Source organism: Eutrigla gurnardus, assembly GCF_963514095.1.
Source record: "Eutrigla gurnardus genome assembly, chromosome: 19".
Taxonomy (NCBI): domain Eukaryota; kingdom Metazoa; phylum Chordata; class Actinopteri; order Perciformes; family Triglidae; genus Eutrigla; species Eutrigla gurnardus.
Genome location: NC_139930.1, coordinates 14,819,626 through 14,843,156, shown reverse-complemented (window position 1 = coordinate 14,843,156; position 23,531 = coordinate 14,819,626). Strand labels below are relative to the sequence as shown.

At 41.7% G+C, this 23,531-nt stretch overlaps 1 protein-coding gene across 1 annotated transcript in view; it reads left to right on the top strand.

Annotated features, from left to right (window-relative positions):
- LOC311029903 (transmembrane protein 132C) overlaps nt 1–23,531 on the top strand; it is a 115,587-nt gene that overhangs the window by 29,641 nt on the left and 62,415 nt on the right. The window contains exon 3 of the mRNA XM_084035308.1: nt 7,890–8,814. Coding sequence (XP_083891434.1) covers nt 7,890–8,814 — 925 coding nt within the window. The remainder of the gene's footprint in view (nt 1–7,889; nt 8,815–23,531) is intronic.

The window sequence follows — 23,531 nt, the reverse complement described above, 5'->3', positions numbered from 1 at the left end:
TTTCTCCGAATGTAACCTTGCTGGAAATGCCAGCACATTACTCACTCCGCTCCTTTTTTGCCAACTCACTGCATTATTCTTACCCACTTAACTGCATCTGATGTCATATAGTTGCACACACGCACAAAAAAAAAAAAACACAACCCCAGTGTATAATATACAATATACCTGAAATGGATTCACTTGGATACGATTACCATATGCCGAGACGAGTCGTTGTTATTTATGACGCAGGTCTCCCTCCATCTAAGCACGCCGCCACATCGTCTGTCAATGTCACTACTTATATTTGACTTCGCTTTTCAAAACGCGGCATCTTCACAGAGAAAGAGCCCGCCACGTTCGGTCACTCAGGGAGGCAATCTGTGGTCTTAAATGACAACAGCGGAGCCCACATGTTTAAGCTGAGGCCTTCGATTACCCCTGTGGGGGCCCTCTGAGGAAGGCTAACTGCTGCTCTGCTCCGCTCAGCACATCCCTCCCCCCCCTCTCCCCCGTTCCTTCAAGAGCTCTCGTCTCCGAGTTCATCTCATCTAAACTACCACCGGCTCCTTAGCTACTCCCTGCTTCGCCATTCACACCCTCCCTCCCCGACACTATACAGCGCACAACACTGGGCCCACAGGCAATGGACGGAATTGAAGTGTCATAAAAAAAAAGCACATTCACGTCCCAAATGTGTCTTCAAGGCAGAACGCTTGGAGGTTGTTTTCCTCGCTGCACAACTGCCGATGTTCTGTTCATTGCCGTTGCTAACTAACCCCACCAGGGAGATGTGATGCCTCGCAGAACGAGTGGGGGAAAATTGTTCTTGGTGCAGACAAAGAAATGTTTGAAGCCACTAGAAGTTTCCCCCGGTTGAGCATAACTAATGCCCAAATGGGAGATTTATCTTTTTCATTTCCATAAGTGTTTCTTTAAGATTTCCAGTGACACTGAAATGCATTATTTTCTAACTGAGCAGAAACAAAGGATGGATTTTAAATGTCATTCTTACCAGCGGTTACCTTTTGGATTTAATTGAGGTGGCTTGCGGAGCAGAACACTGGGCCGACAGCAAGCAAACAACTCATTTTCAAATTTGTTTGCACCATGTAATATGTAATTACGTTGCACCTCCATTTCAGCAGAAAAAAAGGATTGTTTCCCTATTTTTGTGTCTTTAATGATAAATGTAACTATTCATTGTTGTTCTTTACTTTTGTATCAAAAGTCAAATTCAGAGTCCATGACATTAAAAACTATGGTTAACTTCTGTAGAATGGTAGAAAACCCTAGGAAAGAAAGACAAACTGTTTCATCTAGAATTATATTCTCTTCAGACTACTTCATTTATTGCACTCAATTAGTTATTAAAGGCAGAAAACGCTTATTTAATTAGAAAATATATTACCATACAGAGAGGTTCATCACAAAGGCATAACTATGTCTTGGATGTGTTGAACATTATCCCTACTGACCACACAGTCCCACAACATGTTGAAACACGTATTTTGAATATTCAACTGAATAATTGAGCCTTTGTGATTCATTCTTGATTGTAAAGTGATGTGAGCTTGCTGCCTGGGACTCGTACGATTATGACTGAGAGGAATGTCTCTCACTCTCCAGCCGTCCCGAAGGAATGAGACATGTGGCCCCGCTAATATATCTGTATTGATGAGATTGTGTGCTTGGAAGGTGAGATGAGAGGCAGGTGCTTGGGAGAGAGATAGATGAGGAGCTCGCTGTAAATTACTTATGTTCAGTCTGTGGTGAATTTATTGACGGGAAATGACCCAAAGGCCACTCTGGGAAGTAAAGACGCTACACGATTTGTCAGAGATGAAAACAACTCGTTTTAGAGGAACACCGAGGCCCCGGCTCATTTCTGATATCTGAAAAAAGGTATGAAGCTCCTGCATCATCCATCTTGTTTGGGTCACAATACTTCATTTTCCCTCATTTCTCTGAAAGGGGGAAAATATGATTCCACCTATCGATTGCTGCATAAATGTGTTGCCTAGTGATGAAAGATGAGGTGTGCTTTGCTTTTATGTGATCCGATTAACCTCCAGCTGGGAGTGGGCTCTCTGCTCTGGCCCCGGTTCTCCTGCAGTGTCAGGATGCCTGCGATGGGCACTTAGAAGGATTAGTGTTGCTGTGTGCTTTGTTTGTGTTGAGCTATCACCCGGGACATTTCACTAACCAAGGGATTATATTGCAAGCCACTGAAGACGGGTTTTATATCTAGTAGCCGGCACTGAATTTAAGAGGGCCCCGGAGTGTGTTTGAGATTGTCAATGAATGAGCATAATGGACATTCTTCTTCTCAGTTCTTGCCAATTTGCTATTTGTTTTGTACAGAAAAGATGCATGTTAATGGATTTTTTTCTAGCTTTTGTGTAGTCGAGTATTATGATACTAAAATGGTTGATTAAATATGTTGAACGAGTTTACGGTCAATGCAGCAATTAAAATCGTTTTGTGGGTTTTCTTTCTTTTTTTTTTAATGGTCGGGCTAATTATCGTTTGGAGACATTCAGCCTCCTCTCCTTGTTGTGCAAGACTACATCAGAAACCGTCTCTGATAATGTCTTTAAACTTCTTGACTTTGCCAATGACATTTTCCTCATCTGAGCAGCAGTTGACATTTATATCCAGCCCTCCAAGAGTCCAAAATACCCTTTACACTCCCATTGTTCTGTGGCTGGAAATAAAGAAGTTACGTCCCACACTGATCAACAGTGGGTCCATTGATGGTGACTTCAAGGTCCCCTAAGCAGTCGCTCAACAGAGCGAGCTCTGTGCAGAGCAAATGTTTAACAAAATAAAATGCCACGTAAAGATCACGTCTTAATGTTTTACCTTGTGGACTTATGGAAATGTGTGGTTTAACAAAGCTTTTAAAATGTCAGTATTAGAAGAAGAAATCTACATGCGTTGGCACTTCCAGATACAGAAGTCGGAGTGGAGAGGAACAAATAACAGCATCAAAGGGCATGAAAATGGCATGTTATTGGTAGTTTCACATGAGTCTTGTGGTGGTTTTATGTCCCTCAGTTTTAGGTCTTTAATAATTACAAATAGCCAAGACCATGTGCATTTTTCTGTCAGTCCTAGAGGCTACTGAAAAGATGTTTACAACAGACAGTTTAGTTTGATATTCTCATAAGCTGAAGAATTCATTTAAGCATGAAAGACAGAAATTATTAGTCAACATTGAGTTCAGAAACAGCTATCTTGATTTAAACAGTTCATCCAGTGAAAGAAAATTAAACAACCAACACTGACTACCGAGGTTCCTAAAACATGAACCTTAAAATATGAATCGCAAATGTACTATTCATATGTATCTACAACCATGGCTTTATGACGCTAGGTTTAGCAGCACTTTGAGCTAAATGCTCATCCCTAGCATGGGACTATGACCACTAAGACATTGCTAAAATGCTTATCTTTAGCAACTTTACCATAATCACAGTATAGCATGTTAGCCTGGTAACATTTACTTATTACTATACATTAGATACAGCTGTGGCTGACTGGAATGAGTCAAAGTTAGCATTTCTTGAGAATTCACCTCACTCAAGGCTCCCAATGTTAACAACATAATATCTAAAAGGTTAGAGAGCTTGCTAAAAGTTAGTGACAAGTGCTTTAATCTAAACACACAGGATTTAATAAGATACAGTGCCCATGTTCATAGTAAGAAAGGAATGTGTCACACATTGCAAGAGTGTTTTAGAGCTCCACAAACAAGCTAGCAGGCTTTGCTTGTTAGCAATGTTCTTTGCTGGTTTTGCATAAGAAACATGTAGAACATAGCCAGACTTTTGCTTTGATACCACCATGGACCGAAAAAGAACTGTAATAAAAAATAAAATAGCTGGACAGACGGACGGACCAGATTTAGATGACACGCCAAACTTGTCAGTGACCACTTGCGGTTGTTTTTTTTTATTTTTGTGACAGTGAGAGTTGCATCAGTGAACTCTTGTACAGGTGTTTCTAAAACAGGCGAGAGCAATGGCGTGTTTGCGATGTTGCCACAAGGAAAACAAGTCTTATTTTAAACTGAAGCCTACAATGAAGAATGCATGTGGGCCATGCTCATCATCTCTTGCTGTGCCGACTTTTTTCAACACTTTCAAGAAGACAATGCATCATAATCAGCACTTTCCAGTTCCAAACTCTGTCTCCCGCTGCTGGTTTATCCACCATTACCTCAGTCAACTCTCTCCCTATAGATTTCATGTAAGAAAATTTGATGTTTGATTAATGTCTTACTGAAGTCAGGCCAACTTATTATGTTTGATCAGGGACTGGTTGGAAGATTGACATGTGGTAGAGGATAAAGGTTGGCCGAGGAAAGGAGGGGTGGGGGCAAGATGAAGGGTTATATTTCTTGGGTGAAGTTCTCCTCAGGTCGCCGGGGACGACAGGTGATTACGAGAATCAGTTTGATTCAAAGCCACACATGGTGGCTTGGGCACGTGGAAGCTTGAATGCTATTTTGAGAGCTTATTTTTGCAGACAGTTGCTTCATGGATGGGGGAAAAAAATACTTTAAACGCATTTTAATTTGGAGTCCAATGCTCCTGTGGGCCCCATGGCTCACAGGAGCATGAATATAACATCAAGACGTTACATCCTGAATCTATCATCTGTGTAATGATGGGGCCAGTCCGGGTTCAGCTGCACGTGTGATATGTGATCAGGCTCCACGGCCCCGCGTCCTGAGGGGTTGGCAGTGCCCGGAGAAATCCTGCGCAAGAGTTTACAGCCAGGATTTACCGTAGGGGTTAAGTTATCAGCACAAATCATCCCTTTTTCATTTGCAGAAACAGTCCTGCGGACATGATTTACAAGTACAGTAGCTGCTGACATGAAATCCAAGGGCAACGCAGGGCTGCAAATCACGCCGGCTTTGCCTCTCTATTCAAGGCGTCCTATCGGTGTCATGGAAATGGACATATTCTAAATCGCGAGTTACAAGTTGCAGCTGTAATGAGGTATTATGGTAGTTATGGTTTCATCTGTGTCATAGTAAGTGGAACACAGGACAGTGTGTCACAACCCCCGGGGGAAAAGCGAGACGGGAACATCATCTCACTGTGTTGTAAGCATGATTCAGCAACAACTAAGCACCTGCTCCTCTCTTGACATTGCTCCCTATTAATCGGTGGATATTAGCCTAAAAGATACTACTTTATGCCCACTTATCATAATAACAGTTATAAAACAGACACATAACGTTTTAAAAACAAGAAGACATTACGTCTCCTGACAGAACACCATGTTTTAATTTCAGCTTATATATATATGTATAGCAGCTGATCGAAATCAGGATTATTTTACCCCATATCGGAAATGGGCCAAAAAGATTCCACATCCGTCTGGCTCTAGTAAACAACATCCTCTCAGTCAACACGGTGTACCGGTAGCAGACAGTCACTGTCAACTGCCTGAGTGCATGTCTTTACATCTCACTGTATTCCTCCCCATCAGGGATGCAGTGGTGCAGAAACATTTGAACAACAGTCGAAGGTGTGCAACACGGAAGCAAACAGAGAAGTGGCTGCCAACAGAATAGTGCAACTCATTTATTTATTTTTAATCATTTTCACGTTCTTACCCATATCAGTCAGAAATTTTACTATTAAACCAATTTTATCTTGAATAGCTGTGGTAGAGACATATTTGGAACAGCCTTTTGTTTATTTGGGAATCTAATGCACTTATTTAAAAATGGATGCTATGCATATAATTGGTTTATTCCTGCCATTGAATGAAAGTTTATTTTCATATGCACAGTACAGAAACATGTTTCCCTGTACAATGAAATTCTTCTATCGCTGTCCACAGAATGCCAAACAATGTAAAAGAACGTAAAATGAAAAAAAAAAAAAACATTCAAATGAAAGGTAGATAATGAAAATTGAATTTCCCTGTCTCTCAATGGTGTTATGCAAGTGACCTGGTGCAGGGCACAGAACCAGACATGACGTCCTTCTTCATGTCTGTCTCCTGATGAGAGCTATTTAGTATTAAATGGAGGCATGTCGAAGCGTCCTTGGACAGGATACTAAACCCCAAATAGCTCCTGAAGGCTGTGCCATCAGTGTGAGTGTGTGAATGGGCATTAAGATAAGAGGTGGTACCTTGCATATAAATGCATACGTATAAGTGAACTTCAGATTTACTACCCTTCTTTGAGGACCTGATTCCTAAACAATGAGGTGAAATAGGATTTTGAGGAGGTGCTGCTCTTACGCCTGATGCCGGTTCTGTCCATCTGGCCGGGCGGTCATTGCTCTACTGTCATGAAGAATCACAAATCACTGCCACGCCACGTCTCCAACAGCACAGAGACGTCGCGACAGAAAATCAATGAGCTCTCATGGGCTACTCCATCAGTCTAAATATCTGGAACTTGATGGTGAAGAGAAACAGGGGGTGGGGAGGATTTGCAAGATGAAGAGAGGGAGGGAAGCAGACTGGAGGGCCATGTCGGTGAGGCTGGATGGGCATGCTGGATGGTTTACGTGTGCTGTGGCTGTGAACAAAACTGGTAAAGAAATAGAGACAACAAATGCTGGCTATCAATCCTTTTAGTTCCATTTCAGAAATGTTTACAACACAAGCAATGAGCAATATAAACTGGTTCTTTCCGAAATCATCTTTTTGTTTTGTATGTCAAATCTCAATGCGTCAATTTGAATGCTGTCTTAATACAAAGAGATGTATGCAAATGTCGTGGAAGTAAAGAAGGAAATTAGATCAGGAAATATTTGACCAAAAGGGTCAAAAGAAAAAATAATTTCCCAATTCCATACAGCTCCTCACGAATTGTCTTAGTATGCTCCATTTGCAGCAGTAGGATGCATAACATGCACACATGGGATACGAATCAAACTGAGACCTTGAAATGCCGCTGCCAATTAAACTTCACACAGAGAGAGAGAGAGCAATGTTGTTTTCCAACATCTTCCTCACCACTAGGCATGTCATGATAGTATCACGATAATCATCAAAACAAACAAATACTTTGATTGTGTCACAGATAAAACACGTCCTCCTTAAATCAAATCAAAATAACCAGGATCCTTATTTATAAGGTCTTCCTGCATAAATAAACAAAAGAAAATGCGTAAATCTGTAAAAAAATACTGTCCAAATCCCAATCACCAGCATCCACAATTTTTTTTAATGTTTAAGACTTAGAAAAGCTCTTTTTTTCCCTCTGTGCATTCATTAGAGGACAAAATTGTGTATAAACAGCACACTCAAAATGTCATTCTTCTAGTGTGATCTACTCAAAACCTGCTTAGAGTATGGCATTTAGCTCAAACTGGTCATACTTGACAGTATTGATGCATAAGAGGATCAAGCAGACGGGATCAAGTCATAAGAGAAAAAAAGAAATTAAAGGATGGATAAGTTGAGGGAGAACAGTTTATCACAATGAAAAGGACAGAGACCTGGAGGGACTGTGGGCCGATAAGCAAGTGACTCAGAAAGACGCGAGTGTCCTGAATTGAGTTGAACAAATGCTTTTAAATAAGAGCAGCGGCTCATGAAGGCGATATCATATGGAAATGTCTCCTACAAACCATTTAGCATTCAGCCCTAGAAGTGGCAGCAGATATGATTTCCTCAGGTTGCAGGCAATGCATGCAAATGTTATGTTAAATGTTAAATGTGGTTGTGTGTTATTTCCTCATTTTTCTTTACCCATTCGGCTCTTTGATTTCACGCCTGCCTCGGCTTTTTCGTTGGAAGGGTTTAATCAATGAATCTTCATTGTGCAGCCATTAGTACCATGATGCATGACCGGGAGTGGATCACTCCAGGTGTTTTTTTTTTATTTATTTTTTTTACTGAGCCATTTTCTCTCTCTGTTTCAGTGGTGGACACCAAGGTGATCCTGGAGGGCCTGCAGAGGTATGGCCCTACGCCAATCTATCTACCTGTCAGCTACAGGATCCTCAACGCCGAGTCAGCGTTCTTTCTCCAGGAAGCAAACCAGGACTTAATGAGGAACTCCAGCCTGCAGGCTCGGACAGAGTCCTTCTTCATCCACCAGGCTCGGCAGATGCCCCTCGTGAACGCTACTTACGGCCCGCTGTCCGTCCAGCAGCCCGTCCCCCTGGAGATGCTGCAGACCACGCCGGGGCCGTTCAACACGCCCCCCTTCGCGTCGTCGTCCGCGCCGACGTCGGCGTCGTCGCCCCCTCTCTTTACGTTCAACTGGAAGGTCCACACCTACATCATCAGCGAGAGGATCCACCCCAGTTGGCCGAAGGTCCAAGTGTTGTTCTACATCGCGGGGAGGGACTGGGATGATTACAGCGCCATCCACAAGCTGCCCTGCGTCCGGATGTTCGCCTTCCACGAGACCCAGGAGGTGCGTGGGACGTGCAGGCTAAAAGGTGAGCTGGGGATATGCGTCGCCGAGCTGGAGCCCCTCGCCAGCTGGTTCAGCCTGCCCACTGTCAGGCCGGGGAGGCAGAGGGTCTCTGAGCAGGCCCTGGGCACCCCCGTGGAACTCTACTACATGGTTCAAACCACAGACAGCGGCGACTGCAACTCGGAGGATTCAAGAAAGGGCGGTTCGGTGCGCCCCGACCAGCAGAGGCCGATGGGCTACTTCGCAGGGCATACGCCCATGCAGCGCATTGGGAGCGTCCGGCTGTTTCAACCGCTGACGGAGCTGAAGCTGGACAATAACTTTGTGGTGATGGCGCCCTCCAAACCCATCCGGCAGAGAGAAACGGTCTCTACTTTTCTGGCTCTGTCCACGCTTTCTTCAGTGCAAATTTTCACCCTCAGGTGAGTCGGCCCACTTACACTGCTGCTCTGATTCTACTCATTCATTTTAAAAAGGCATCGTTGAGCATACAAGCAGTTAGAAAGAAGTCTTTAAGAGGAAGCAGCAGGGAAAACAACCCTCCACAACTCTAACAATACACGACAATGCAACAGTATAGCCATCTGTCATTCAAAAAAAAAGTGATGGATGGGTATGCGTAAAACAGGAGGACATTTTTATTTATTGTCATACACTGAAATGAATCAGGCAGGCTATTAGAGCCTATTTTCCCCCGTAAATACACAGCAACCCAGTTATAGTACTATGGTGAACAGCATTTATATAGAGTCTTTCCAGTCTTCAGAACACTCAAAGTGCTTTACAATACATGTCAATATCGCGCATCCAAACACATTCAAACGCTGATGACGGAGGCATTAAACACACAGGAATTGGGGTTCAGTGTTGCCCAAAGACACTTCGACAGGAGGGGTCGATCTGCCAACCCCGCCCCACTACACTACTACTATTACTGTTACCGTTGGGGTTTGGAAACATTACTTCTTACAGCTTGTTTAACCAAAATAATCCACAGTTGGCAAAATCTGGGATTAATCTCTGGCATTAGAGATTGGATCATGTGTGTACGATAAGCCTTTGATTTGCCACGCCAGCCTCCAGGCCACAGACAACGTTGCCATGACACTGCTAGTCAACTCCCCAGCATCAGTCACGTCATTAAGCTGGTTTGTAAAGGTCATTTGTCAACTCATTAGGAAGACATCGTGTCGTAAATGAAAAACATAATGAAACGTTGACAGTGGTGACCAGGAGCGCCCCCTGAAGTAATCATATCTCGCCTTGTTGTGTGAAACAGACAGCCAACTCTCTCAGAGCCGTTTTCTTGCTTTGCTTTTGCCGAGGAAAAGTTAATTTCAGCTGGCAGGCGTTTTTTTTGTTTTGTGAAATAACATCATTTCAATGACAAACAAAGAGTTTGCGGTCCAAATCTTGGATCTGGACCAAACTGGAAAGATCATGTGGGTTCAAAGTGTTTGGGAAAGTGAAAGCACAAGCTATCTTATGATGTTCAACTTGTGTACAAAGCTGAAAACGGAGAGCAAAGTTTGAAGAGAGTTCATTTATGGTACAAGTTTTTTCTGACTTAATGTTAAGGGCTCATGTTTATGGTTCGGTATTCTGTTTACAGAGGATGTATTTTTTTTTGTTTATACTACTATCTTGCTTCCAAAAATGACAATATTTGATCTGGGTATAACCCCTAAAAACCACACGTTGCATTACTGGCTGCCATTAATTACATAATATTGTATTAATTGCAATGGATAAAGTGCATTGCAGAGAAGACCTGTTTATTGTAACCTTCCAAGTAATTTCGGAGAGCCATTTTGACAGTCGAGAGGGGATCGTTTTCAACTTGATACCACCTTAATTATGCCAATTTGTTTTTATGAAGACCGTTTTCTTGTACTCACCTTCAAAATTGCCTGTCTGAGAAAATTTGTATCCGCGACAACAAAGTAGTTATTGATTCATCGAGCTTTGTCTCATACAAATTACCGCTCAATGTGACTGCAATTGCTCCGCGTGGTGCGATTCAAATTACGGTGTAAGGAATATGCATTCTACAGGCTACTTATACGGCTGAGATCTAAATCACAGCAGATGAAACAGTTAGCAGCCTCAAAGTGGGGCTGTGACAGAGAGCCCTGGCAATTTGTCAACCCCGGGTGAGCAGGAAATCTGCCAAAAAGCCTCATTGCTTTTCCTCTTGCTCGAGCGATGATGAACTCCCATGAAGTATTAGAGCTCGCCGTGTGTGTTTATCACATTTGTCAGCACGCATGTGTGTAAACGGGGAACTTTAAAAGGCGGCGTTTTTCCTTTCAGCGCTTTTTTCCCCCCGTCTTCTTCGCACCAGTGTTGCAACCCGATCGTTCAGAAGTTCATGTTTTTTTATGTTTTCCGTTGGGACGGCGCTGACTTCAAAATTCAACCAAAATACCTCATTAGCAACCCGAAAGATTAAAACCTCAAAGAAAATCACATGCAACTTTCTGTGCTTGGCTGCCAGCGTACCAGGCTCTGTAACTGAACATTCGAAGGATGATTAATCTCACCCATTGCTTTTATGTTACAGGGTTGATCCTGTGGCACTGTTCAATATCTTTCTTTTTTCTTCTCTCAGTTGTAGGATTTCCTGATTATAAGGAAAAACTGATCTTGATAAATACCCTTTAAGCACTTGATATCCCCCTGACGGTGTGAGTGTGTGTGTCTTTGTTCAGGACGGCCGTTTTGTCTTGTTATTTCGAGCGCTGTGTGTGTTTGCTTACTGTCGACCAGTGTTTGCCTATTCACTGGTGTGGGTGTGTTTATGGACAGTTTACTTTACAAGCAGCTCTTCGGAGTTTCTCTCAGAGGCTAAGGCATCATTAACAATTTATGTTCTCTCCAGTTACTCTCTTCTCCTCCCGATTATCTTTTGTCCCCCATTCCCCTCCACCGCAGTCTTGTCACAAAAGAATACAGAGAATCTCTCTTGACAGCCTTTATTCCTACATGTGCTGCTGTCAGATGGAATAAGTAGCTTTTCTTTATTTCAATTGTTTTACTCCTTTATACTTTTTTCAGTGATAGTTTAACACTTTCGGACTTTTAGAAAAATAATGAGGTTTATGACCCTCCGAATGAATTAATTGATGTCGATTACTTGCATTTGCCTGCATGGAGCACCTTAAGTATTTCAAGCTCATTATTTACTTTCTCTAATACTTAGGTGACACAAGGCTGACAGCATTTTATTTTATTATGTGCTTGTCCCTGATTTCAATGCACACCAACTATCACTGCTAGTGTTGTTGCAGGGAAGATTTCTTTTGACTTGTGATGATGTGAAGCATATTTTCAAGGGCTTACAGTCTCCCGAATACACAAATCAAGAAATATGAATTCATTTTTTTATTATTTAAGCTTTTGTTTGCCTTTGAAAATCTCCATCAATAGCAGCTTACATGTTGACACTGTAGAGGCAGGTGTCTCCAGCACCACATATTTCCATGATGACTCACAGGGTGAAAACAATACCAGCATCGTTTTGGCGGCTGGTAGCGGTTGTCTGATATCTCACTATTATAGTCACCAGGGTTCTGAATGCAAAGCAGTCATTTTATATGAAAAAACACATAAAGGGTAGTGGTGGTGACTAAATAATTCGGCAACATTGACTTTCATATTTCACTGAATAAAAATCAATGTTCCCGCATCGCACACAAATATGTTTCCTGTTAGATGATCACAAATACTCAACTTTTAAAAAAATAAATCAGGTTGCTGAAAAAAAACTAACATAAACCCTCAAATTTAGAACAACTCTCTATTCTGGCTCTCCCCCATGAAGGTGGCTGAGATGGCGGTTAGCAGCTAACAGTGCTAACAGCATGAATACTGGAAACATTGGCGGCAGCAGGACCAGCTACATAAGCAAAGCACAGAGAAATAGGATAAAAAAAGACACACAGAGTCCTGTCTTTTGCATTACTTCACACTCTCTACCGTAAGTGCATGTTGTAATTCCATTAATCATTTATGTTCATCATGTAGCGTAACAAATGTGAGTTATCACACACGTCCAGCCAACACGTGTGTACCTTAGTCGCACAGCAGAATCAGCGTATTTAACCGATGGCCTGTTGCATTGGCCATTATCTCCCCCGTCTCATTGTGTAGTTGGCCGTATTTGATCTAATCCAAACTAATCTAATTCTTTTCAGTGTAATTGCAGGCTTTTAACCCTAGTCGCTGGAGGAAAAAAACACACACACACAGGCATTACTGCACGCGGAGTCATGAATATGCACACACACTCACAAGTGCGCACACACGCAGATATATTATATACGGATGCTCACACACATCCGCCGCATTGGACGTGCCCTGAGCCAACTGTAGAGTCATGGTGTGTTTGTCATGCTAAGGGCTCCCCAGTGGAATCAGTAATTCCCGGCTCCCTGCCTCATTAGCTGTATGGTGTAACAGGTTGGAAAAGGGTTCTCCAGCTACTCCTTATTCAACATGCAAATGAAAACACCATTTCCTCCTGAACAAATTAACGGGCTTTTCAAAAGATAAATTGCCCCAGCTGTATTGTAATTTTGACTAAACAATCCGACATATTCCCACTGATCCCGCCCCCCGGGGGCAGTGTTGCTGGTGAATGCAAATTCATTTCTAATATCTGAGAGTGCGAAAAAGGTATGTATACGTGGGGGTTTCTTCATGCTGTGCCAGCCCAAACAGACAGTTTTATTATTCAGAGATTTAACATGTGAAGGAGGCAGGTTCAGTGTCGGGGCTATAAATAAAGAATTGGTGGATTAAGGCCAGTTGGGAGCAGCTCAGACATGATGCAGTGCTCCGTGTCAGCTGATTCCGATCCTTAACAGAGTTCAGGTCCACAGGTCGTGCGCTTTGGCTGTTTGTTATTGGCCATTGTTTGCCGAAATACCAGCAGGAGAAAAGGTTGGAATAAAGATGTTCTCCTCGGTGTATTAGCCTTATCTCGACTTCACTCCTCTGTGAATCCATTCTTGGTAAAGGTCACCCAAGATAGGTACGTCCATTTCCCTTTTCCATGTACTTATCTGTACTTTTCCTTGTATTTTATCTGCCACTCTATCATGGTCTCTCTTCCCTCTGCGTGTTGTTTAACCTTTCTCTTTCTCTCGTTCTACTTTTCTGTCACACTTGCCTTCCCTGAGCTTGACACGTTCCCCCTGAATCATTAGCCGAAACACTTTAATACCAAGAAGATTCTTGCTGTAAATTAAAAGTAAATTCTGTCAATATATACCCTGCCTTTATTTGCCCAACTCCATCTTTGTGTGTGTTTTTTTTTTAGTTGGCCTTCTCACCAGTGTTTACTTTGAAAGCACAGACTCTCCTCATCTACTCATTAATACGTAATTAGTCATTTGCGGTCTAGGGAAAGCGTTCACTATTTAGATACTGCTCTCTGTTGGGCCCTGCCACCGCAAAGCAATCACCAGTCGCCCGCAGCAAGTCATTTCAATCCTTGTTTTCTACTATAATGATTTTCTATCACTTTTTTCTCCTCTTGAATTTGTGTCGAAACTGATGAATTTATTGAACATTGGAAGAGCAGAATATATTGCCCTGCCACTTCTCTGCTGCCTATCTTCATTCTTTTTTTTTGCTCTTGCTCTGTCCATCTGCCTTCGGAAAAGGCTACATGCCCCCGAGGGAATTTTGTGATCGTGCAGCTTGGCAGAAGGTCGCACAAACGCGGAGTACCATTCCGACTGACAGGCGCCTCAAAGTCTTTGACTATCGACAGGGTCAGAGGTCACTTCGGTTTTTCTCTCTGGTTGCTTTATACTTGTGAATGTCTTGCAGGCCTTTTATAAGGGCAGCAGAGGGAGTGACGGGAGTGAGGTCCTCCCAAGAGAGTGCTGCTCATGTCTTGTCGAGTGATAAGATTACTGAGTAAGTCAGTAAAATGTGTGTTAGGGAAGTCCATCAAATGTTAAACTTGAGTCAAGATCCCCCATCTGATGCAAAAAAAAAAACAGTACAGATAATTTATTGTCTATTTTACTCTAAATGGGACCATGAATGAACCTCATGCTGTCGTGAAGAAGACTTGGCACTTAGGATTGACATCATAACCTGCTGTTTACTGAAATATAATTAAAGTGAGAGGTAGGATCATTTTCTCATAGACGTTTGACACACTTTGCAACTCTGCAATCACTTTTCAGAACCGAGTTTGCAGCGTGGATTTCACACAGAATAATAATTTGTTCCGTCATCATGCATCGATGTAGTTATATTTCTGGCTCTTGTATCAGCTATGTATTACGAGAGCTGTACAAATGAGTGATTCTTGCAAAAATGTGTTTCACATTTCATCTTTTAAATATTTAGAAGTGTCAAGTATTGATTTTAAATTGAATCTAGCAGTTTGTCTGCATAGAAAATAATCATTTCCATTGTCTCATTAATCAGCTGCATTTAGAATCAGATGGGAAACATTCTTCATGGCTGAGACAAAGGGAGTTTTTTCTTTTTTCACAAAAAGATTCCCCACTCAATCAGAGATGTTTCTTGCAAAACTGAAGAACTCTTCACTCCATTCAAGCTAAACATAACCCAGAATAAAATATTTAAGCTGTTCCAAGGATCTTAAAACCTCTTTCCTATTAGTTGTGAGATCTGCACTGTTTTCACGAACTTCCTACGTTACTTTTGGAAGCCAAAATGCAGTTTTGCCCCATTAGATAATTGCACATGATGGTTGGTGTCTAGTTAAATTTGACCTCCTTGTCATTGAACCCAAGATGAAATACGAAACATGTTCCTGTCTAAAGTAAAGCTTGGTAGCTGCACACATGGCCTCAACTCATGGAAGCATGTCATTCTTTAAATCACATGCACATGGAAAAAAATAAAATAATACTTGAGCTGCACTGAAAGAACATTGAATACCAAAATGGAGACAGAAGTGAACCTGCTAATGTGCTTAACAGACATAGGAAAGCAAAAATGATGAATATTGCTCTTAAATGTTATCTCAGACAACAACCCTTAGCAAAAGACTGTACTGTATCCTGTGCAAATTGCAAAGCTTTTTAGCAGAAATGAATGCCATAGAAAATTAAACTTCACCTGATATGACTACGATTGCAACCAGTATGTTCTGAATACACTGTGCAGCTTAAATAGTGTCTAAAAACCTCAACCCTGAACATCTGGATTACAGTTTTCTCAGTTTTGTTGAAGCCGAATGGAATACTGCTCTCCACATACAAACAAAAATCTACTGGGCCACCAAGGAGAGCCAATCTACTGGGCCACCAATTTTTTTTTTTCTGCAAATCCTTTACTTATCCCGCCGTTGTTAACATCTCCAGGCAACACTTCTACTCCAACTTCTGCCACACTCTGAACTCCAGCTCCTGCAATCTGACTCGAAGATGATACATGTAGGGCTGGAGGGGTTGACAGACAGGGTGGGATTAGGTAGTGGAGCAGTCCCGGCAGAATAAGCCCCGCTGGTTAACTGTGGGTTGGTGTCTCTCTCTCTCTCTCTCTCTCTCTCTCTCTCTCTCACTCACAATCACAAGCTTGGCCTTCTAATCACTTGTTTATCCTGCATGTTTCTCATACGGATTTACTTTGATTAGTTTGATCCCACAGACTTGACAGCAACACAAACTTAAAGGCATGCATATTTTAACGTGGACTCAAGGCGCAGAAATAAAGAGGGGGAGAAAATGATTAAACGCCGTGGTTGTCATACCTCGGGAGCCCGTTTTTTCGAAACTGACAGTCAGCCGCCAAGACGGACAAAATGCTCTACTTATCCCAGCTATGTGCTGTAAGAAATTATTTCACCAACGGATGAGTTAGAGAGAATAAATGTAGAAGACAAACAAACACAAGGGATTGTAACCGGCATGATGTTGCTATTAACTCAAAGTAAAAAAACATTTTGTTATTTGCCCTGCGGTTCCAAAGATTTGCTTGAGTAATGACTTCACCCCATGTGAACTATGCCACAGCTTCACTGGCTTCATTCACAAAGTGTCTAATTTGAACCATAAAACGGAAACTCTGCGGAAACCGGGGAGGGGAGCTTTTCGGTGACAAGTCATTAAAAGACGGGCGCTGTCCCAGATGACATCAAAAACGCTAGCCATTTTAACTACAAGCGATGCCCCGCTTCGGCTGGAAAGAAGAGAAGAGCTGTGTGTCTAAACTTGGATCTTGCTCTTTACCTTTATTTTCAAAGCTAGGAAAATCAGCATCCTCCTATAATATCCCAACCACTGGAATACGCTTCAGCAAGCCCTAAAAATGAATTACCTTCCGACTTATGGGCGGTTCAGAGCAATGATGTTAAATATCCCCCCTTGTTGGTTGTAATTATTTTCATTTATATTTTATCACTTTGATTCATGTCCATGGTTTATGTTACCGTTTTTACTGATTTATGTCCTTTATATTCCAGACATCAAACACTCTGCATTCTTTGCATAATTTTTGTTTTGTAATTAAATATTTTATCGTGTATTATTTTTGTGTAATCTCTGTTGCATTCAAAATGAGGGCATGTCCTCAAGTCTACTCCGAGAATTAAATTTGGATCAAAACGACAGATATACAAACATCTGGCAAAGTCCTTGAAAACTGCCTCTGTGGGAGTTCCTGCTGGGGTCGGTGTCTCCTAGACCACGTCCTGCTACGATGCATGTTGTGGCTGATAGGCACAGCGGTGTTTTGAGCAAATTGCTAATGTCAGCATGCTTAGATGCTCACAACTGCAGCGCTAACTAATTATAATAATGTATAATAAAATAAGACATTCAAATATAGTCAACAATTTGCTTAAAAATACAAAACTTAGCCAGCATGAAATGTTAAATCACTTTTTCCAGAGGATCAGGATTATCATTTTCATAGATTGTAGATACACACAATCACAAAAGGTCTCGTTAATGTAATTATCTTATAATAATCATAATTATTTGCTTTTTCAAATGATAACTTTTTTTTACTCCTATGTACATTCTATTCTGTGTATTTCCTGACGTCAGTGAGATTGAGAGACTGCTTATGCGGTCCCTGCTTGGCCGACCAGGAGCGATGCCTGTGGCTAAAGTGGTTTAAAACATGTTGATGCCTGAAGGAAACCCCAATTTCTAACACCGGCAGTCAATTTTTTATTTTTTTTGGGTTTCATACATTTCAAAGCACTTCCTTGGCTTCGGATATGACAGTTCCACTACAGAATGTTAAAGTGTTACCTTCAGCTCCTCCAAAAATATGTGCTCTTTTATTTGTTCTAGATTTTTTGTGTCATTCCCAGAACAGGTCCTTCTCTTCATAGACACGGGCAGGAATACAGACTCCAAGGCAGCAACAACAAAACAAAAGCCAGTGACAAAGACCTAGAGAGACAAACACGGGAAGAAAAAAATAATAGGAACTGTCAAGCTGACAGAGTCCTGGATCCAGGGGGGAATCATTAGACTGGTATAATATTGAGCATGCGGCTTGGAGCGGTGCCTTTGGCCGGGCTTTAAGCTCCGTAGTGTTGGTCAGTCAGACGGTGGCTGGTTGGGAGGTCAGCCATTGATCTGCAGATATAAGCTGGTACTTTGAATCCAAGCCTTCATCATCCTATGGCTCTATCACCACTGTGGCTGGATAAGCCTTGATCTGCTCAGGGGTTTGCGGGTGTTTGTGTGTGTCAGTGCGTACGCTAGAAAGATGCAAGTGGCTGTGTGTGTCCACATGTGTCATATGCATGTGATCTGAGTTATTATTTTCTTGTCACTTAGAGAAAGAATAGAGTTACGGAAAGGATTGAAACAAATGGCAGGTCAAGAAAAGAGGGATATAACTGACCACCAGTAGCCAGCTGGTCCACTCTGTAATATTCATAATATTATTATTATTAGCTGAGAGAAAGTTACATTAAATAACATCTAAACCTCCCTAACTGACAGGGTGAAGTTAAGTTTACAATACCACGGATAATACCAGTCTGAAATCTGGGACATATTGACTGGAATTTATGAGCTCTAATTGGAAACACTTGATTTGTCTGTTCTCATTTTAAAGGCATGGCGTCTTTGAAAAGAGAAACGTTCCTCCTGTTCACTGCCTTTCAACTTAACGACGCAGCTGCCTTTTTAAAATGTCATTTAGTGACTCTAAAAATGATAAAGAACCACCACATTCGCCTTAAAACAGCTAAGAAAAGAAAATGATTACGGCAGAGTAGATGCTTCAGCACCGGCTGAATGACTGAATAATTGACAACACACGGAATATGATGCAACTTTGCATTGTGTGTATATCCTTGAGACTTATAAAAGCCATTGTTGAATATAACCATTGTTTACATCCATGTATGGTGCTATAGCAGTATTCTTCTTCTTCCCTTACCTTCGCTAGCACATTGCTACGTTACGCATTACATCTTGTACGACTATACACCGTCTGCATGCTGTCACATGTGCATCCTGCTGCACGTGGACTAGATACAAAGAAAACTATGAAAACATTGCTCCATAGTGCTCCACTGAGAGCGTTTAAATAGGCCGTAATTAATAATTGGTTAGTAACAACTGTGGCCTGTGTGTAAGTACCGAATCTGAGGAAATTAATTTGAAACCATGTCCGATAAACATAATAATGTTTAACTATAGAAGGCCAAAGGCATTTTTCATTGAAATTGTCACTATAGTTAATTATATTTTTCAAATCTAGATAAAATTCAATTGGGAACAGATTAGAGATGACAAGTACAGGATGAAAAAAAAAAACTGTGCAACATTGATATCTGCTTTTATGCAGACGATGTTAAAGTGTTCCCAGTATATAATGCACTTGAGTGTGCATACTGTATGAATGACACAATTTAAATCCCCCCTATTCATGACTCTACTGTCATCCATTTCAGGCACTTGGGATTCAAATGCTGCTGCACAAACCTGCTTTGTGCAGATGTGCTCTTCTTTTATTTGACCATTTATTTAAAGGGCCGTGAAGTCCTGCATGACCATTTCAGCCTCTTCACTCTCAATTCTCTGGCACCTTAATATTATTGACTGGAGGAGCTCTGGCAGTGTCACCCTACTTTTCTCAATACAGATGAGCTGTTGTGGCCCAGAGGACTCCGACTCTGATTCTCTTCGCCTCACTTTCCCGACATTCAAACCCTTAACCGACTCATCAAATCTCTTACCCCGCCAACTGCTTCTGCTTTAGTGTCTGCAAAGAGTATTCTGGAAATCATAAAATAATAATAATAATAATAGCTCTGGCTTAAGATGGTAAAATAGTGTTTTACTTTAATATTCAGTTTCAGTTTACCTGCAGATAGAATCGTGTTTACAAAGTTCTCTCATCTTCAGCTTGTTTTCTGCAGAGCTTACATTCCTTTCCGTCCTTTTCTTCCCACCCAGCATCTCACCCACATTTAACATTTCCCTTTATTCCTCCTCACAAACTGCTGCATAAATTAAAGAGACTAACTCTTTATTTTACTCCAGAGGAGGCTGGTCCATCGAGCCAGAGGAGGTTGTTCATCCTCTATTTTTCATGTGCTAGGCAAAGGTCAAAACATTAAAGAAGTAGAGTAATTAGATGAAACTCGGGATCGCTTATAAAATATTTTTTTCTTAAAAAAAAAAAAAAAAAAATACATTATTACATTATATTGAAATTCTGATTAAAACGCTTCAACAACAACATCTGCAGGGCAGGTAATAAAATGGTGGTGGGAGGCAGAGGAGGACAGGCTCCTGCTGTTCTCCCTCAGGGTGGGACCTCTTCTATCAATCTAATGTAATTAATTCTTCTTTCCTGCCAATCTGTGATTGGCCAAAGGAGGACTTCCTCCCTTGGGGTCGTTACCAATCAACACATTATACGCATATACCTGCACAAGGAAGCCATTGTTTCACTGCTTGTTGAACTTAAACAAGTAGCCTAGTAGTAATGTGGTAATTATTATTTTCAGAGTGCTTTCAAGGTAGAATATTTAGAGAAGAAAAAAACACTGAAATTACTAACACTTTCACGGAGGGAGGTGCCAGGGCGAAATAAGAGAAATATCTAAATAAAGGAACAATGTCATAGATTGGTTTTCCATCTGTCCTCCACATTTTCACCGGCTGCCACTGACCTATGTGTCACAAGAAAATTACAGGCCTGTGTCGGCCACTTCCTGCTAGTTAGTGTCAAGTGTGGAAGGAGAAACGCAGCCGTACTAACAGAGTAGCCAGCTGAGGCTTCGCTTTGCCTCTTGTTTTTCTTTTCTCTGCTAGATGACTAATAAAATCCTTTTTCAGGCAAGAAAATAGGAATGCTTTTAATATTAGCTGCAGCATATTGGCTGCTCAGTAGACTGTGTATGAGAGAAAACGCTACTCAAACGATAATATGTTGACAGAAGCTCTGTGGATGAAGCTAAATGATTAGACGTCTTCGTTATACGGTTGCCCTCCTAACAGGATTTGTGAAGCCAACAGAGACCCACCTGTTTGTGGATAGTTGTCGCAGATGAAGGATCTGTGATGCAAGTAAAATCTGGTCAATCCATCCTTTTAATCGTTTTGTTAAAGGCTTTTCTCAGAAAATATGTGTTTACTCTTCTCTGGACTTGCTTCGGTAAGAACTTGATAGACAGATGGTTCACCTGCCAGGTGATTTTGGAAGTGCCGCGTCGAGAGCCGTGCAGAGGTAAAAACATGCTCTGAATTACGGATTCATCACCAGATCATGTGAAATATGTGTCCTTAAGGAAACGAACCAAAGAAACAAACACGGAGGAGTCCTTTGAATCGCTCCACGCAGGTTACGGATGAAAGCAACATTAATTTGAAATGAAGCCACATTCACCACAATTAATTTATGTCCTATTCACAGGCTTCTCTATTCACTATGCAAATCTTGGCATTGGACCTTGCAGACCTGCTTTAGATTAGCCAAATTGAAAACGCTGCAAATATAGTAGTGAAACATAAACGAAAATACGCAGCCATCATATTTGATCCGTCGCTTTAAAGTTTTTTGTTTTTTTTCTTCAACTCAAGGTGGTTCAGACCTGAATGAACATTTGTCCTTGTCCACTCTTTCATCGCGCCTCCCCTGGCACGCTGGGTTTCACTGTGGTGTGGGGGAACAGACCCGGCATTGTCACTCCACGAGGCTCAATGCTGACAAGCTGTGTTGTGGCCCAAGGGAGTCGTGCACACACGCACACACACAACACACAAACAGAGAGGGCAGCCCAAGGGAGCCCTCTATGAAGGGATCAGTGTAAACATCCAGTGGCAGTCGAGGTGTTGGTGGCCCTGTGAAGTGGAAGAGGGGTACTCGGGGCATGTTGCTGGCTGATAAGCAGTACCAACATACAGGAGAGGAGTGAGTTGGTCATCCCTGTTAAAACACCGGCAGCCACCCATTCCCCCGGTGCCATATTACTGCTGCAGTAAACCGAGGAGGAGCCAAGACTCCTGCAGGGGAAGTAAAAAAAGTTCAGTTAAGTCTGCAAGGGGGGGTTATATTAATGCAGTACATAAGCCGCTCCGTAAATCAGGGATTGGTGGGTCGATTAATTTGAACGTGTCTCCACCAGAAATACAAAAAAAAAAGAAATGGTGGTTTGGTGAAACATTTCCATATTTCTCTTTTTTACGTTTTCTAGACAAGAGACTTCTTGTGGTGGAGCAAATAATGACTGCTAAGGCGAGAGTAGCACGATGCCACTTAAGAAGCCCTGGGTGAATAGTACAAAATGTCACTTTGAAACACTTGTCTCCAACAAAAAAAGCCCACATGGTCCTTTTTTCGGGGGGCATTTTTATTAGATTGCCAGAGTAGAAATGAGAGAGGAAGGGAAGGAGACAGCGTGCCACAAAGGTCACCGGGTAGACTCAAACAGCATCTTAACTCCTAAGCCACTGGAGTGTCCCAGGCTCTCACTGACATTCAGCAACTGGTTCATGAGACCTAACCATCCATAACCAATACAATGGCAGAGCAGAAATACATTTTGTTACAGACAAAAACTACATTCCTGATAATAGTGGCGTCACGTCAGAGTGTCATCACTAAATCGATCGAAATTAACGATTTCAAAATGCTTTTCAACAAAGTCAAAGGAAGGATCGGTGGTTCTCCCAGGATTTTTTAATCATCGGAAGAAAAAAAGACCAAAGTACAACGTAGCCAGGAGCACTTTTTTTTTTTTTTGCCACTGTCAGAGTCACAGATGATGGAGGAACAGCTGTAAAATCCTCCTGCTTCCCTGAAGTCACCAGTGTAGCAACATTTTGCTTTCCCCGTGGCTTATGTAAAATATGCCTGAAAATGCACAATTCGTTGGGGTATGGCCACACACACACACACACACACACACACACACACACACACACACACACACACACACACACACACACACACTGAGTGTTACATTGGATAATATAGCAGTGACCTCCGTCATGCATTCCTCAGTTCAGTGTGAGAGTAACTCTACATTCATATGTAAATATGATAATAGTCCAGGTTTGTACAGGGCAGGACAGATGTTAGGGCATTAAAATAATGATCTGTTGATTTTTACCAATCAAGACTCCATAGTCTAACAATGGCACTGCTGGAAATGTTTATATATAAAAAAAAAAAATCAAAAGTCAATTGAATCATGGATTTGGAGACTCGTAACACCTCCAGTAACATCAGAAATATGGGGAATTTTGACAGAAATAACAAATCACTTACGTTTCCAAGACTAACCGACTGAAAACAGTGGAATGATAAACTCTATCTGTCCATAAATAGTATATTGGTGGTCGTCTCCTCATGGGCGGCGGTGTCACAGAGGTGGAGCGGGTTGTCTATTAATTGCAGGATTGCTGGTTCAGCAGTTCAGCTGTTGTTATTATATCACAGTCAAGGTGAAGACCTACTGACGTTGTGAAATTCCCATTCCCACTTATTACAAAAAAGAAAACAAGAACAACCAGAGAAAATGCAAAGTTGCAAAATCTTGACTTAATGTAAATGAAACAAATGGAAGTGCAACAGCAATTCTTAAGCAAGTGTGCATAAAAAAAAGATGATTATTGAAGGATTATTTTATATACATAGGCACAAAGCGTCTTATTTACACAATGAA